The sequence below is a fragment of the Dysidea avara genome, chromosome 13 (genome assembly GCF_963678975.1).
Source record: "Dysidea avara chromosome 13, odDysAvar1.4, whole genome shotgun sequence".
Classification (NCBI taxonomy): domain Eukaryota; kingdom Metazoa; phylum Porifera; class Demospongiae; order Dictyoceratida; family Dysideidae; genus Dysidea; species Dysidea avara.
In genome coordinates, this window is record NC_089284.1 from 3,795,796 (window position 1) to 3,812,938 (window position 17,143).

The 17,143-nt window shown below is 39.5% G+C and overlaps 5 protein-coding genes across 6 annotated transcripts; 2 read left to right on the forward strand and 3 right to left on the reverse strand.

Annotated features, from left to right (window-relative positions):
* Positions 1 to 1,637: 1,637 nt before the first annotated feature.
* On the reverse strand, positions 1,638 to 4,939 carry LOC136242887 (glutathione hydrolase 1 proenzyme-like). The gene is made up of 6 exons (XM_066034383.1): positions 4,296 to 4,939; positions 4,045 to 4,246; positions 2,753 to 3,075; positions 2,530 to 2,648; positions 2,274 to 2,479; positions 1,638 to 2,222 (listed from the first exon to the last, which is right to left on the reverse strand). Exons 1-6 carry the CDS (start codon positions 4,807 to 4,809, stop codon positions 1,718 to 1,720), a joined length of 1,869 nt encoding a protein of 622 aa, XP_065890455.1. The 5' UTR covers positions 4,810 to 4,939; the 3' UTR covers positions 1,638 to 1,717.
* On the forward strand, positions 4,879 to 12,269 carry LOC136242857 (vacuolar protein sorting-associated protein 53 homolog). The gene is made up of 24 exons (XM_066034349.1): positions 4,879 to 5,067; positions 5,114 to 5,194; positions 5,880 to 5,929; positions 5,982 to 6,045; positions 6,098 to 6,184; positions 7,169 to 7,284; positions 7,880 to 7,999; positions 8,054 to 8,132; positions 8,186 to 8,253; positions 9,160 to 9,232; positions 9,283 to 9,425; positions 9,580 to 9,715; positions 9,762 to 9,800; positions 9,848 to 9,945; positions 10,215 to 10,469; positions 10,613 to 10,745; positions 10,797 to 10,879; positions 10,926 to 11,004; positions 11,060 to 11,208; positions 11,255 to 11,327; positions 11,375 to 11,460; positions 11,828 to 11,879; positions 11,929 to 12,036; positions 12,083 to 12,269. The coding sequence occupies exons 1-24, from the start codon at positions 4,969 to 4,971 to the stop codon at positions 12,227 to 12,229; spliced, it is 2,418 nt and encodes an 805-aa protein (XP_065890421.1). The 5' UTR covers positions 4,879 to 4,968; the 3' UTR covers positions 12,230 to 12,269.
* A 411-nt stretch (positions 12,270 to 12,680) lies between these two features.
* Positions 12,681 to 14,817, reverse strand: LOC136242921 (THO complex subunit 6 homolog). The gene is made up of 10 exons (XM_066034425.1): positions 14,660 to 14,817; positions 14,500 to 14,610; positions 14,307 to 14,442; positions 14,188 to 14,256; positions 14,036 to 14,138; positions 13,933 to 13,991; positions 13,732 to 13,782; positions 13,559 to 13,675; positions 12,884 to 13,009; positions 12,681 to 12,832 (listed from the first exon to the last, which is right to left on the reverse strand). Exons 1-10 carry the CDS (start codon positions 14,764 to 14,766, stop codon positions 12,737 to 12,739), a joined length of 975 nt encoding a protein of 324 aa, XP_065890497.1. The 5' UTR covers positions 14,767 to 14,817; the 3' UTR covers positions 12,681 to 12,736.
* LOC136242957 (vitamin K epoxide reductase complex subunit 1-like) lies at positions 14,770 to 15,442 on the forward strand. The gene is made up of 3 exons (XM_066034465.1): positions 14,770 to 14,960; positions 15,006 to 15,115; positions 15,163 to 15,442. Exons 1-3 carry the CDS (start codon positions 14,800 to 14,802, stop codon positions 15,360 to 15,362), a joined length of 471 nt encoding a protein of 156 aa, XP_065890537.1. The 5' UTR covers positions 14,770 to 14,799; the 3' UTR covers positions 15,363 to 15,442.
* Positions 15,161 to 17,098, reverse strand: LOC136242949 (transmembrane protein 134-like). 2 transcript variants are annotated; one of them, XM_066034452.1, is made up of 5 exons: positions 16,959 to 17,098; positions 16,608 to 16,825; positions 16,470 to 16,546; positions 16,317 to 16,421; positions 15,161 to 15,553 (listed from the first exon to the last, which is right to left on the reverse strand). In XM_066034452.1, the coding sequence occupies exons 2-5, from the start codon at positions 16,820 to 16,822 to the stop codon at positions 15,471 to 15,473; spliced, it is 480 nt and encodes a 159-aa protein (XP_065890524.1). In that variant the 5' UTR covers positions 16,823 to 16,825; positions 16,959 to 17,098; the 3' UTR covers positions 15,161 to 15,470. The 2 variants fall into 2 exon arrangements, with proteins under 2 accessions (XP_065890524.1, XP_065890525.1); XM_066034453.1 differs by having other exon boundaries at positions 16,937 to 17,043.
* Positions 17,099 to 17,143: the final 45 nt, after the last annotated feature.

The window sequence follows — 17,143 nt, forward strand, 5'->3', positions numbered from 1 at the left end:
GATGATGGTTCCTTCTTCTTGTGTATTGCATTAAATTTGCCTAAACTGTAGTTCTATCTTGCCACAGACATCTTGTGAATGCTATAAAGGGTCACGGGAGTTTTCAGCAGACACTCCTATTTACTATCCTAATAGAGTGTTTGCCAAATGCTGAGTAGAACAATTGTTTCTAGTTGCCATATTCAATTAATTTTGGTGGGCAGATAGAAATTGACACAAATTTATATATCTTGTATAAAGTTTTTGTTGTTAAACTGACACACTATTAGCTACTACACCAGAGAATATGGCATCAGGACAATGCCTATTTCAGACTGACTCCATGTAATATTGGATAGCTCTTGATGGGGCAACAGTTGAGAATGGATGGTGTGTATATATATATAATGAACGAACATATAGATAAGGAAATAAGAGATAATAGTGCACTGTAATTCAAGAATGGCATTAATTGGGAGAGCATTAACTCCGCAATGTGATTGGAAAGGTTTCAGTACACATGCCTGGTTTAACTGCTAAATACTTTCTACTAAGCCGGAAGTCCAGTTTTGAGTACTGCAGTGTGTTACCACTTGACTGAAAACTGTGCATGTTGATGTAGTTGCCTTAATTAGTGTCCCCATTTCACAGAAATAATTGTGGGACTGAATGTTTCATACCTGCATCATGCACCGTGCATTGCTGTGATCATCGGTCGATTTTTTTTACATGTAGCATGCATCTGTTGCCACAAGAATGGTGCGGTGTGGGAACACTCTGTGTCTGTATATATTTTCACATTGATTATGGGATGGTGAACAACACTGATCCTTCAAAGATAACCCACCATAATATGTACATATCCATAGATAATGTGGTGGCTATAATGATAGTAGTTTTGTTTTGCAAGTTAAAATACATATACAACATATCCCTCAAAATGATTCATGATTCTGGTTAGGTTGTAGCTACCTATTGAGCTGTCACCGGGTGACACACTAATTCCACTACTGATAAAATGTGAGGTGTGAAGGTGACTGACATAGTCGTTACTATTATTTCAGGTGGAGGGCAGTCCAGTTCCACTATGCTTCTAGTGCTTGCAAGCCAACCAAGTGTCCACCCAAAGAGGAAAAGCCTACATTTGTACCTGATGAAAAGAAAGTCGGCAATTTTGATTGTGCCCCTTGTATCGAACCAATCTATTGGTACTACCACACAGCTGAACTATTAGTATGTGGAAAAGACTACTACGGAGATCATATTTAATGTTTATAAATTTGAGTTGTATATTTTATATCACTGTCCTGGACAGTTCTTAAGTAACAGGTGGAATAAAAGCACTTTTTAATTGTATTACACAAATTAACCAAATCCACTTAATAATAAAATATCTATACATGCATCTTTACTTTTTTTTCATAATTCTACTATTGTGCATATGAATGATATATAATTGCTAATAACAAGGGAAATATGTATCTGAAGTATTTTGCAAGCATATACTTGTAGCACAAATTTTTGGTGGATGATGTGTAATGTTTTGAATATCGACAGATGCATAATGAAAGTAGTCTGATATGACCACCCCAGGGAATTTGATAGTCTGACCTAAAAGTGTCCCTGTCAAAATTTACATTAACGGTTGGCTGACAAGATTTCAAAATCATTAATATTTTTTCTCATAGATAACAGATTGAGTCCATTTACAAAATTACATTAAAAAAATAGATTACAATTAGTATCCATCAGGCAGACCACCTTTACGAGAGTCACAATGAGCATGTATCAAACCCTCAGGGCCAATCTGTGTGATGCCTTGTACTACTGCCAGTGTTCTAGTTTCTGAGTCTATCTCATGATGTAAGTTTTGTAAATATTTGAGATACTCCAATGAAAAGTTTGCTTCATGTAGCAAAACATTAGGAAGCCATTGATGGTGAATACGTGGCAGTTCGATGGCTTCAGATATATCATCACCAAAGAAGAGGTGGTTAATACTTGACAGTAGTGTTGCTGTGGTGATGATTGAACCTCCTGAGGCACCGATGATGACAGCATTACTCGATCCATTTAAAATGACAGTAGGAGCTGTAGAGGACTGTGGTCTCTTCCCTGGTTCTATGTAATTGTCAGGGCCCTCGGGAAGGCCAAACCCATTAGAGCGATTAGGTTGGGAAAAATCATCCATTTCATCATTAAAGATTATCCCATTGTTCACAGACAAAATCTTGCTACCAAAACTACATGAAGACACAGTAAAACTACAGCCTAACATTATTTTATTGTCTTACAAAAAGTTGATGGTATGTGTTACAGCAACACTGTCACCATTCTCAGCCAGTACAGACAGGTGGGAGGTACCACTACCTGGCTTAGTATAGTACATTTCACCTGTAGTGTTGAACAATAGATAATGTTCAGGAGAGTATGTGGTAGTATCACTGATGAGTGAACGTGCCCTGGCAGCTGTGTCATCATCCAGTAGAAACTGTTGCACCTGTACCATAGAGACCAATTTAAATTACATACGTGACCACACCCACCCACCTCTGTAACATTTGGACTATGGCGAGGGTCTCCTAGCAATGACCGGTGAGCATAACCGAATTTGAAAGCTTCAACAATGTAGTGGTAAGTCAGCCCTGACTCTTCCAGAGGAAGGTAACCTGATTCAAAAACAAGTGTATGCACTTGGGTTCATCCCTACTCCTACCAAATTTAATGTTGCGTATAGGACATTACATATACAGTCTCTAAGAGAGTGGCTCACCTTCCAATACATTTAACATGAATGCAAATACAGCTCCACTGGCAGGGACTGGAGCTCCAAATATTTGCAGGTCTCCAAACTGTGAGATCAGGGCATCATGTTCATTCACTTCATAGTTGACAAAATCCTCCTTCTGGAGAATGCCCCCATGACTGTTGATTTCTTCAATCAATTCATCCGTGAACTCACTATTGTAAAATAGTTCAACAGCTTCGTCAGGTGTCCCCTTGGCAATGTCTTTAAGTGTTTGTGCCAATTCTGGTCTTTTCAATAAGTCTCCCTCTTGGAGCAGTGTAGTGTTGTCCTCCTTGGTGAACTGGTAACTGCAAAACATTTAGAATGATAAATAAAGCAAATGGACACCCTCTTTAATTAGCACACATGTATGTTATTAATGCAATACAGTTACTTGAATTGTTATAAATTTGCAAATTAATTTGATATCACCATGAACTTCTAAATTTTGTACAGACAACATTATTCACCTGACTATAAAACCAATTTTAAAAAATGAAAAAAACTTTACTAAAATGGCACATGTCCCTCCCCCTTTCACTGACCCACTCAGTTAAATATTTCATGAAGATTGTGTTTATTTCCCTTATTGAAAAATGAGTCAAATGACTGCAGCTACGGTAGGATGCACAAACACTTAGCAATTATGACATGGATTTTCATGAACACTGCTCCAAGTTTAAGTCATGAACCATATGTATGTCATGAAATTGTTGTGAACATTAAGTTGTATAGAGATGCACTAGCTATTTAGACAGTTCAGTAAAGTTCATGAACAGTTTGTGAATTCACCAGCTGTTCATGACAAGGGAGCCTTCATGAAAGTTCCTGAAAAAATTTGAGCATATCGCAAAGTTTTTTGTGCACTCTACCATACATGCACGGGAGGTACACACATATGCATACATGGTAGAGTGAAGGCCAACAAGTATGTGACACGAATGTAGCAAGAGTACTATGAATGTTACAAACATGTGTGGCAATATGCCAGCATGTGCAGTCATACAGTGTAGAATCCTTTATTGTACAGTGCTGTTGACTGGACTATGACTGCACCTCCTAAACATGCAAACATGTTCTCATGCATATAATATGAATTCCTGTGTGCACATGGACAACATACATGTCACCATGGATTCTATTTCTAATGGCTGTGTGAGGAGTTATTAGGGTGATGTAAAGCATGTACTATTAGTATTAACATATACTTAGCGTACACCATGCATGAGCACACACGTACAGCGCACATATACACAACATAGTGTTGAATGTATTACTTCATTCCAGGGTAGTTATCTTTGTCCAATATGATATCTTTTGTAGACGCTATGGCAGAAGATAGAGCTTGATGGATATAAAACCCATCCTCTGCAATCTTAATGGCCGGCTCAACTAGACTCTTCCAACTATTAAGACCAAATTTCTTGTAAGCTGCTACCAGGCCCTTTAGTGTGCCTGGTACTGCCACTGCTAATCCACCTGTATTACCACAATATCATTATAGCATGGCTCATATAGAACTGCTCACCGTTGATAGACAGACTACTGTCATTGTCGTACATGTGCTTGGAGGCTCTTGAGGGTGCCACTTCTCGAAAGTCAAACACAATTGGTCGTAGTGGGTTATCACGTTGGTGTACCACCATGAACCCTCCACCTCCCAGTCCTGTTGAGTGACAGTTGACCACTCCCAGGCAGAAGATGGTCGCAATGGCAGCATCAACAGCAGACCCATTATCTTTTAATATTCCAGCACCAGCCTTGGAGCACAGCTCGGAATCTGAAGCTACAGCAGCATGCTGGTATACTCCTGGTTTGCTACCACCACCACCACCACCACCACTGCCGCTGTTGTTGCCCAAGTCCAACGCTTTTAGACCAAAGTACAGGCCCGCTCCAACAGCAACACTCACAAACAAGGTCATCAATAGTAGAATTGTGACATAGAGCTTACGCCTGGAGCGAGGACGTTTAGGTTCTTCACATTCGGTGATTTTTATCAGCGGTGAATGCTCGATATTTGAGTGATCACTATCCATCATTGACCTGTAGTGTACCGTTTGGACCGCCAGCTTGTCAACTTCGCAGATATTAATACAGGTGTGTCGTCAGCTCGGTCGTCAGCAGATCCGGCTACTGCACGGAAATATTAGAATCAGGGTAATACATACTCGTGATCTCGATCCGTTACTTTGCGAGCAATGGCAGAATTAACAGGAGTAAATGAAGAGGAACATAACCAGGACTCTGTGATAGCTCCAGTGAATTATTCGCCAGAAGTAGAGGCCGCTATTCAAGAGGTATTTTGTGTTTTTGATCACGTGCGCCGTGGTACGTGTTTTGCAGGTGTTTCTCAGCACAGACGAGCTAGATTCAGCAGAGTTCAGCCTCGTAGACTATATCAACAGCCAATTTCGCACTGAGCAGGTCAGGATGCAGTGTGCATACAGTGTAGCCTAGCTGTCATACCTTGTCACAAAGTACATCTGCAGACCTGTCAAGTTTCACGCATTAGGCGTGTGACACATGCATTCGGGTCTTTTCACACGCTCACACGCAAACGATGGTGACTCTCACGTAGTCTCCTCACTAGCTGTTCACGTGACACTATGCACGTATTTACTGAGGGTTATCAAGCTTTTTGAGCGTTAATGAGGTACTTTATAAGCAATTGACAGCTTAAATTGGTGTTGTAGCTGAATTTGACTTTGTCCGAAATTTTTCTAAGACATTTTTTTTTTTTTTTTTGGTCTCAGATGGTAATTTACCTAGATTTTTTTGAAAGTAGTATGGTAGCTTGGTAAATCTCACTCAATGTCACTAGCTCAACTTGACAGCCCTGCATCTGTGCATGGTATTTTTTGGATTGGATTATGAATTATGTGAACTACCCAGAGCAAATTTGTTGCTGAACAGATACAAGGAGTTTTACAATTCATTTGGTAACTTGTCGACTTTTCAATGTAAGAGATCTTTACTTGCACCAGCAACAAATCTTCAATCTTTGATTATTTTGAAGCTTTTTATAGTCATGTCATGCATCCAAAGTCAAATGTGATTATATGTCTTTTCGGTATAGTCCTAATAATCCAGTGTCTTGTGTTTTAATTAGGACCTGTCCACTATTGATGACAAGATTGGCAAGATACGTCTTCGTATAAGGTGACGTCATTAATTGATTAAGTTGCTAATGATAATGACATTACATCCTTAGGACCCTGGATGAAGAGATTAGGAATATTGTACATGGGCAAACCACTGGCCATGATGGAAAAGCGGTATTGTCTCAGGTGTTTTTCCATTGGCTGGTTTGTCACACTAACCATACAGGCACTAGAAGAAGCCTACAAGACTATTGAACTGCTGTTTGGTAGGATTAAGAGTATATCAGAGAAAGCTGAGCGGTCAGAACAAACAGTAAGATATATACAATGAACCTTTTTGCTAGGCCATACTGAATGGTGGTGTCAAAAAGCCAACAACGTCATGATGGGGAGTTTGAGTTTCCTATCTATTATAGCCATAAATATCCTGGTACCTTTCTTGTGTTCAAATAGCTCCATATATGTGACTGCACAGTTTCACTTTAGTATCAAAAGATACTCTCGTGCTGTCTGCCTCAATTTAGGAGGGTGGCATGCTGGACACTAAATATTTTCAATTTTTTTTCAAGATGTTAGCAAGTTGACATTTTTCAAAAATTTACTACATTACCCATTATGTGGTACATCAATTATTAAAAGCACAGTAACTACTGTGTAATAGTGATTGAATTGATATAACCCAAGAATCGGCCTGTATCATAAGTACTAAGTTACTAATTGAGGTGCATAACAGACACAGTAACTATGGAATTGGATATTCAGCTCAGAATATACAGCGATCAATGTGAATGCATGCACAGCTCTAGTTCTGCCACATATCAGTCTGAATTCTATGTTTGTTTGCAAGTTCATTACATTAGTCTGAATTCCATGTGGTTACATTCTGCAGCTAGTGTAGTCTAATACCAATGAACTCTTCCTATTACCTGATGGCAATTGTTGATAACTAAGCACTTGGGTTAAATCCCACAGCATTGAAATTGCTAATCACAAAATGTGTTCAAAGAGTGTGAGTGATCACAACAAATATTGTAATCAGAGCTTGCAGTCTTGTTACGGTGTTATCTTGAGTGGTGTGGTTGTATATACGTAAGCACTTGTGAAGAAATGGTAGCTTGACCAGTAGGATAGTAGTTGTGTTCCCCCATTCTTGCAAGGCCCATTTAATGTACATTAATTAGCAGAGAGGTTATTCCGTACATTGCTGATGGAGTGACAGTGTTTTATTGTTCCCTACTAGAAGGTGCCACTTGTTATGACAAGTTTTTAAATCTATTGATGTGATGTCATATGTTAGGTGAAGGAGATCACCAGAGATATTAAACAATTGGATCACTGCAAACAGAACCTCACCAGTTCAATACGTACACTAGAACAACTGAGGATGTTAATGTTCAGCTTGGATGACCTGGAGTGAGTGAAGAACACCTTACACATGTATGCGTGATGTTGAAAGAATATATTTCATGTGATAATTTTGTCTTAATATTGCTATAGAGGATATGCACAACTTTACGACCAAAAACATTCTAATAGAAATGTGATGTTTTCTTACGTCACGACGGTGAACGAATGTATTGTTGGTATACATAGAAAGTGCGAATCACAAAAAGTACACCAGTTACGAGAGTTTCTCCAGAGCGATACATTCCTTTACGTGCATAACAGAGTACCTGGAAGGAGGAGCCCCATCCGTAGTTCATGTGGCAAGTTATAGTCTGAGCCGCATTTGCTACCCGTACCTTTGTATGGGATTCACAATAGTCGTTCACCGTCAAAAATTCTTGGGCACGCTGCTAATCTCATTGATCATTTTTCATTCAAATAATAGTTGTGCATATCCTCTATTCTTGGAAATAGCTTTTGAAGTAGCGCATCAGTAAATATTCTATTGTTGACTTGTCACTTATATGTGTGTAACTATAAGTGACAACAGTTACACACATATAAGTTAATTTTTCTCTTCAATAGTTTACCAGTTCCGTCTATTTACATGTGTTTTCTGTAGGCTAAATGCCAGCCAGAGGAAGTATGACATGGTAGCTGATCAGCTGACTGCAGTACTGACTGTGGTACAATCCCTGCACAAGTACAATAATATTGGTCACATTAAACAATTAGAATCAAGGTGATTTACTAACATTACATTGACCAGTCATTATCACACAATGCTGTCTTACAGAGTTGCCAGGGTACAGGATAATCTTGGTAGACAAATAATGAGAGACTTTGAGGAGGCATTTGTAACAGCTGGTGCAAAGGTGAGCTTGTTCCCATGCCAACTGTTTGAAGGACCATATGAATCTCACTCTAGCCTAGTACAACTGCCATCCTCCGAGGAGCATGTAAAGTTGTTGCAATACTAGAATCATCTAACAATAAGTGAGTGTGTATGTTTGTGTATGTGCCTGCATGTGTGTGAAAGTTCCAAGTTCAATACCCAGTTATGCCCAGTTGCTGTTTTATTGTTTCCTTGAGTGAAAAAACACATTACCCAACTGCTAAATGGGGAACCTGGTGACCTGGGGAAGCAGCCCACCCAGCTGTGTGATAATAGCTGAGGAAGCAAATGTATGTCTCACATTATGGGTGAAGATCTGGTGGGACTTCGGAAACCATACCTTAGACATGGTATAGGCATGGTGCGTTGAACAGAATTCTTAAAGTAAGTGTGCCATTTCCCATACACTAATCGAGTGCTGTGAATCAGTGCAGGCAAATTCTCCTTGCTAGTAATGTCAGTTGAGTGAATGCTGATTGCTGCTGATCGGCGAGGCCCTAAATTTCTTGACCTGTTAAATAGTGTCTTCATCAATGTGTTAAAAGCAAGAACGTTATTTAGTGATCTAAAACTAAATTGAATAGCTTTGGCCTTTCAGAACACAAAGGCAAAGGTAGCTCGATCACTGCATACCATTCTTCATGTATTGCTTTTAGTACATTGATGAATGGGGTGTGATGCTTTTTAACAGGTCTAAGAAATTTAGGGCTTCGCCATCAATATAATATTTATCCTTACTACTGTGGTGTGAACAAAATTCTTAATGCAACAGTGTACTGGCCAGACTCTTTTTTTCCCTGTCCCCACACAAAAGAAAAGAAAAGGCAGTCTGGCTACAAGAGATTACTAGTTCACTGGGTAGGTGTGGTTATGCTAGCACGGTAGCTGAAGACCTTTGCTGTGTGTATGTGTATTTGAGAGGAAACATGTACAGTTTGCTTGCTTGTTTATTGTTTAGTGTATTACAATTTCATGTGTAATGTATGTTTGTGTTTGTCCCATTACAGAGAGCAGCTGATTAAGTGGTTTGTAGATCTTCAACTGTCTGACTACAAGGTTGCCTTTCATGACAGTGAAGAGGTAGGGCTCTAAGCTGTCGTGGTGGTTAGTTTAATCCACCAATTTTACAGGCATCCTGGCTGGACAAAGTAGACCGACGCTATGCCTGGCTGAAGAGGCTGCTGCTCAACTTATCTACCAACTGTCCTGAGATATTCCCTCCACTGTGGGGTATACCTGAGCGCATCGCCATCAACTTCTGCTCTCAAACCAAGTGTGTTATTACATATGCTCTAATAGGGAATGTGTCTTAAAAGCCTCAAGTGTTTTCTTGTACATAGCCACTTGATAGTTCCAATAAACACAACTGTATCAGAATTAAACATCTCCTTATAAGAATGTCTTTGTCATGTCTTTGCTCTTGTCAGGTCTGCACTGTCAGCAATGATGGTGACAAGGTCATCAGAGTTGGAGGTGAAGCTACTTTTGTTTGCCATCCAGAAGACAACTACTTTTGAGAAGACATTAGCTCAACATTTCTCTGGCAGTAGTTACCTAGAAACAGTAGGCAAATCACCATGGTTAACAGAAATATCACATTTTTTCGTAGCTGCAACCACGTCGTACTAACAGTAGTCATGATGATGAGGTTAGTTAAGAGCCAATCAGCTTGCAGCATTACTGATTAACTTGCAGGATGTAATTCGGAGAGGAAAAGATGATTCGATATTCCTTGGAATGATCTCCCGATGTTTTGAGCCTCACCTAAATGTGTACATCACTTCACAGGACAGGTACGTTAATGTGTATTTGTGCCTTAGGAGCTTATAGTGAGGTATAATTGTGTAATGTGAAGCATCCTTCATACAAAATATCTAGGACATTTTTGTACTGGAGGAGGCTTCCCTATAGCAAAGTTTTATTTCCAATTAACTAGGCCTGTGTTGTATATAGAGCTCTGATAACCCCTAGTATACATGCAATGAAGGAGTAAAATGAGCCACTGGTTTTTGAAAAGCCTCAGTCTGTTGTACTCCATTTTTGTTTCTCATTTTGTTGTTAGGAATTTACAAGACTTACTGGAGGACTTCCTATTGGACTTCAAGACCAAGGGACCACCCAAGGCATCATCTGATGGAGGCACAGTGTTCCCCACATCTGCTGACCTCTTTGTGTTTTACAAGAAGTGTCTTGTGCAGTGTGCCAGCCTCAGTACTGGAGCTGCTCTATTGGATTTGTGTACTGTGTTCAAGAAATATTTGAAGGAGTATTGCAATAAGTTACTAGCTAGTAACATGCCCAAACTACAACAGTCAAAGTGAGTTGTGTGTTGTACGTATGGATGTGTGTAGTGTTAGTATGTGCATGCATGTGTGTATGTGTTACGTGTACACTTGTATACATGTCTTTATTATATACTCTTGATGTTATTTAATGTACTGAGCTGTGTTCTTGTCACAGGAGCATGGCAGGACGTTTGCAGCAGTTTGGTGGTCTCCTCAAGGACACGGAAGCTCAGCTGAGTCCCGAGGAGATCTGTCTAGCTTGTGCTATTATTAGCACAGCTGACTACTGTGTGGAGACCACTGAACAGGTACATCACCACCAACTACTATTACAACTGAACAGTTTTTACCCCATGCAGCTTGAATCTAAAATGCAGGAGAAGATTGATGAAGAGCTATCATCTAAAGTTGATTTCTCTCAAGAGAAAGACTTATTTCATAGGTAGGTGTATATTTTAACTGTTTCTCAAATTATATACACACTACAGTGTGATCTCCAGTGGAGTTCAGTTACTAGTAGCCAACCTTGAGAGTGGATGTGATGCTGCCCTAGTGACCATGACTAAAGTATGTAATATGTTTGATATGAGTGATATTTTGAGAATGTGTTTTGTTTGCATAGTTTGCCTGGCAGCACATAGAGACAGTAGGAGACCAGAGTAGCTACGTGGACACTATTGCTAGTCGTATTAGAATCACCATTCCACTAATCAGAGAGAATCTCATATCAGCTAGGAAATATTTTACCAATTTCTGTCACAAGTTTGCAAAGTTAGTGTGTAGCATTATTCAACTGCTATCATTGTCATTGTGACAGCTCATTTATCCCATCATTCATCACACACCTGTACAAGTGTAAACCCATAACAACACCAGTGGCTGCTGAGCAGGTAACCATGTTAACCCCAGTTCAGTATAATGACAACCACACACACAGTTACTATTGGATACTCACTCACTAAAGACCATCTTACTGGGCCTGCCAGCTGTGTCTGCTGGTTTGGAGCGGAAACCTCCACTATCGTAAGTAGTAACATTGAATGTATGGTGTATTTCTCTTGCTTTTTGTATTTCATGGTGAAAACCATCTTAAATTTTACCATGATGGTAGGCTAAAATACTGTCTCAGCCTGAAGACTTGTCTAGAAGTGGTGGGGGCTTGTGTCCCCACAACTTTTTGAAAGGTACATATTCTCACTCTAATAGAGCAGTCTCATATTCTAATAAAGCATTCAAATATTTGCCTTTAAAGTGAACCTTTTCAGAGGAGCATGCTACTAAAGTTAGCCCTCACTCTTTGGTCTGTTCTGCTGCTCTTGTTTCAAAAACTTTAACTATTGTTTGTTCTGTACAAGTTACTGCTATCAGGTTTTTGTGTCATCTTCCACAGCTACACCAAACTTGTCAGTAAAGGTATGGAGAAGGCAGAGCTGATCATCAAGGTCAGTGTTAGTGGAGTATCATCAACTGGTACTGTTAGTACACCTGTAGGTGGTGATGACACCACATGAACGAGCGGCAGACTTTGTAGCATCATATCTCAAGATCACTGAACAAGACTTGGATGTCAGTAACTTCCAACGAGTGTTAGAAATGAAAGTGAGTGGATCATGACATCATTCATTTGTTTACTGGTTCAATGTAGGGACTGAAACGTAGTGAGCAACAAGCATTGATGGAACTATTCAAATCATCAGCTAGTCGTTCTGGCAAAATGACTACTCAAAGTGACCAAGAAAGTAGTACTATTAGAAAACTGGAGAGGTTAATTAGAATAAAGCCACAAGTATAAAATTTAATTGAAGCGCCTAATATAATTAATTATTAACGTTGCTTAGTAACGGTAACGCACGATGAGCAGCCACGCCTTCCTCGAGTGGAGCGCTGAGGAAGTCAGCGAATGGATCTCGTCGATCGGTTATCCTCAATATCGGGTGAGTGTTCCATCTGTTTAGTGTTTGGGAGTTAGAATGCGCGTCGTTAACTCTAGGAGTGTTTCTTGACCAACCTCGTAAGTGGGAAAAAATTAATTTGGCTAGAGGCGTCTAACCTACCACAAATTGGGATCACGGATTTTACCCACATCAAAGTGAATGCTCCATATTAATGAACAATTCTACATGCAGATATATCCCTAGGATATCACACGTCAAGTGAGGGAACTATTGAGAATACATGAACCAGATTGGAACAGATCAATAACCAAACTGCCCAGAGATAAGAGGGGTATGTTTCTCGAGAAGAAAAGTCAAACTGGCATTTATGCAGACTCATTACAAGAGGATACATCATAACATCGTTATTGTTTGTTATCAGTCACCATAAATGAAAATGCTTTATAGCCATAGTTAGTGAAGATGTCCACCTTGGGAGAGCTACCAGCAACACTCAACACCTGTAATGTATTAGGGGAATTAGTGGGTACTTTATGTGGTCCATTGTTAACCTTATGACTTGACTTCTTGTTGGCTGCCAGTGAGAATACGTGTAGTTGTGATGAAGGTACAGTGGCTGTAGAGGTGCCATTGATTGTCCAGTGTCGTACGATTGCCTCTGAACCAGCAGTAATCAGCTACGGAGAGTAAATAGAAACAGTACTCCAAATGGATTTATCAAAAATACCACTACTTCCCTGGTAAACTGCTTGGTCAATATACAGCTGTACATATGTACATCAAATAGCTATTTCTTCCACTTCTGGGTTTGATAACCTAGACTATAGTATGTTCACGTTGAGCTGAATCCTGAAAAAACAGCTAAAAATTAAAAGTGGATTTTTTCTCAACAGAGTCAACATTTCAGCCAACCAGATAATTATTGGTAACAGCAAAGGTGTCAACAACAGACACGTACGGTTTGGCTCCATTACAAGTTCGGGAAAGGGCTGTAATGGACACTGTACTGATACGGCTTCCCCATAGGAAGTGTATTGTGAAAATTTTGATTGGCCGTAAATACTATGTCAAACATTTGAACAAAAAGATTTTGAAATATTTTTAGCGGGTCAAGCAGTACTACAAATGAGCCAAATTCAAGATCATGTGTAATTGCATCCATGAGTTATTAAATGTTTTTGAGGATTCAGCTCAACGTGAACGTACTATAAGACATGCACACTTACCTTTTCACTTTCAAACAGCACGGCCTGAGTAACGACCTTATTTGGTACGGGGAGAGTGATGGCATTAGATAATGATGACATGTGGTACACACATGGTGACATTGAACCACCACATGCCTAACAACAGGACATCATCATGGTAACTATGACACAAAACATCACCGCTGCCTCACCATCCAGTCACCAGTAGAGTTACACGATATACACGTCACAAACTCCTTCTTCTAAAGGAATGAACAGTAAAACACACTATGTATCAGAAATATCTGGTATCATTTGCACAAATAATGCAACTAGATTTACATGTCATTATACCAGACAATTCTGCACACACAAAAACTAGCTAGCTAGCGAATATGTGAAATATGACATACGTCTTGCTTGCTGCTAGGATGAAGGGTTTTCACTGGCTTGTCCATGGCAGAAACAGTGTCTACAGTGAGTGTACTAGTAACAGTCTATTACAACAGGCCATACCCCATATACACAGTGACCCATCTTCTGATGCTGATAACAACTGGTTGCTACCTGGTCTGAGGCAAACTGCATGAACATAGTCTTGGTGACCATTGTAAATAGCCTGGAAAGGAGCAGTGTATTTATTATGTACTACACACAGGCACACATACCTTCACACTGCTGTTCTGCAGGTCCCACACATACACACTACTATCTCCACATCCAGCATATAGAGTATTCTATTGATATCAGTGACTATATCAGACCAACACACTATGGTACAGCTCACATTATTCACAGCCATGCTGTTCACTTCACAATCATGACATCGTGTCTCCTTAGCAACCAGTTCTGCTTTTGGTTGACATGTTGAAGATGTTGTAATTTCTGACCAAGCCCACACCTTGATGCAATCAGAACCTCCACTGTGTAATGGAGTGTGTCACCCACACCCCTCAGAACAGAGCACAACACATGCTCACCTCAGCAACAGTTGTCCACTCGTAGCCAAGCTGTAAATAGGTCCCTTGTGAGCCTTAATCACGTGACTGGCTGTACCATTTTCCACAGCCAAGCTCTGTGCACGTGTGATGCTATCCACACCACATAAATGACTAGCAGTAAGGGAAATAGTGTACTTACTTAAACACTGCAATCCTGCCATAGTTATCAGCCGTAGCCAAGTAAGAACCACACGGTGAAAACTGCTGGTCGTAGACCACGGTGTAAAATTCAATAAGCGCCTCCATTTTGTAAGTAGAAAATTTTTTTCAACTTTCACAATGACGGCATTAGGCGCCTTCAAGTTTATTTGCTGTCTTCTGGGAGTTGCGATCAGCTTGTACGCACTTCATGTTGAACATGAACACGAGAAAGACTCCAATTACGAAGCGTTGTGTGACATCGGACCACAGGCAAGCTGTTCTCAAGTGCTCACTTCACGGTATAAAAGGTCAAGATAAATTACTTTGTTACTTATTTTTAACAGTTACGGTCGGGGACTGGGTTTTATAGGTCCCCTCCTAGGAGAGGACCACCCGCTAAATGTGTCCAATGCACTTGGAGGGATAATATTTTACACCACCTTGATTTTGTTAGGTAAGGCACTAATCCCATAACCTATCCTATACAAGTTCTTTCTGCAGGATTTTTTGATATGGTTTGGCTAAGTTTCATTGTAGCTCTGGTTGGCACAGCAACAAGTATCTACCTCAGTTACATCTTGGTCTTTGTGTTATCTGACCTGTGTCTGGTGTGTCTCTGCATTTACATCGTGAACTCCGCCATATTGGCTGCTTGTTATGTGTCGTTAAGGAGACGAAATGTCAAATCACACAGTGAATAAACAATTTGATACACAAAATACTTTTTGATACACAAAATAATTTACATACCATGAATTACATAATAATTTGTTGTGAAGAATTGTTACATAATGGCACAGGTGGGTGGATTATCTTCTGAAGAATGGGATTGTGGAGAAAGTAATTCTTCCAACACGTTTGGCAGCCAGGTAGATGTGGACGACGGCATACACTAATATAACTCACATGAGGTATTTTGCAACAAACACATACACCCCACACTACGGCTTTATGGAATTTTCAGGATGTAAATCTCACAGCTATCTACCCATGAATATTAATCCCTATCACTGTCAATAGGAGATGCCTAATTTAATTTTTGTGGGTTACACAAAAGACATAAGCCTGTACAGGGTGCTTCCCTACAGATATTACATACAACACAACCACAAAAACAAATTAATGGTAACAACTACAAAATGAAGAACACCATATATATACCGTTGCTAAAAATAAATTTTTCACAGATTTGCCAACATTCCCAAAATGTATTAACTATATGGAGGATTAAATATTTCAAGGATAAAATTCTTTCTGGTAACCCCCAAATCAGCAAAAATTTTCCCGCTCGAAATATTTAGGATATACGGTACCATAAAATTAACCAAAACTAGAAAACAAAACAAAAATGTATCAGTTTTTTTGCTTAAAGTACTTGGTGGAAGCTGATAGCATATCAAAAGAAATCAAGTTCCAGATAAATACACAATTAATAAAAAATGAATACCTGCATAGTTCAAAAAACTGGATCTAAACTTATTAATAAGTGTGCCTTACACACAAGCACTATAAGTTTCTAAACATAATACTATGGCTATGAAATTTGCGTTATTATACTTGTGAGGATTAAAATGAAGCTTGCAAAGCCAATATGAAGAAACCATCCGTCCCACACACATTACACACACACACACAAATGACATGTACACACTCACAGCCAGGAACTAGTAGGATAATAGCGACAATGAAAAATATTATGCCTCGTATAGCTTCAACATGATGATTAATAATCTCCAGTACAATTCCAGTGACAAGACAACCTATTAATGATGAGACTGACAAGTGTCATTGTAAAATATACTACACACCTAATCCTAACAACACAATCACCCAGGCTGTTATTACAACCCGATAATTCTCTTTCACCTCAGGCTCCAAAAACCACCTACAACCAAACAAACAACAATCATAAACCACACACACTTAAAACAAACAACTTCACAGACCATTTTGCTCTTCGCTGGTTGAGTCTTGATTGTATGTTCCACTGATCTGGTATAAAACTGTCCTCAAGATTATCTTCTGTGCCATCTTGTCCATCTTCATTATCTAGTAACTGTTGTGTATCATCAGTGGTTGGTTGGTCTAGTTCAACATTTGACAACTCTGTGCTCTCAGGTAGTTCCCTAACGGATACCAGGGATGGCTCTGAATCCGCCATCAGCTGGTTAACAAATATCACGTGAATTTAACAGTCATTATTTCACACTTAAATACATTATATATAGTATTCACGTAGACAGTAAGACAATGTTTTTATCACATACAGGCTTACTGATTTGTAATATTTAGCCTACTGTTTGCTATCGCATAAACCTTCAGCGTATTCTAAATAGTGCGCACAGATCCGTAAATGTTCATGACACGGTAACCAATAGTTACCATGCCGAGAGTGATTTCTACAGCTACGAATAGGACATCATTCAAGAAAGGCTCGGAATCAGCAAGCTCCAGTAGAACCCCTTCGACCGATCGTACGGGG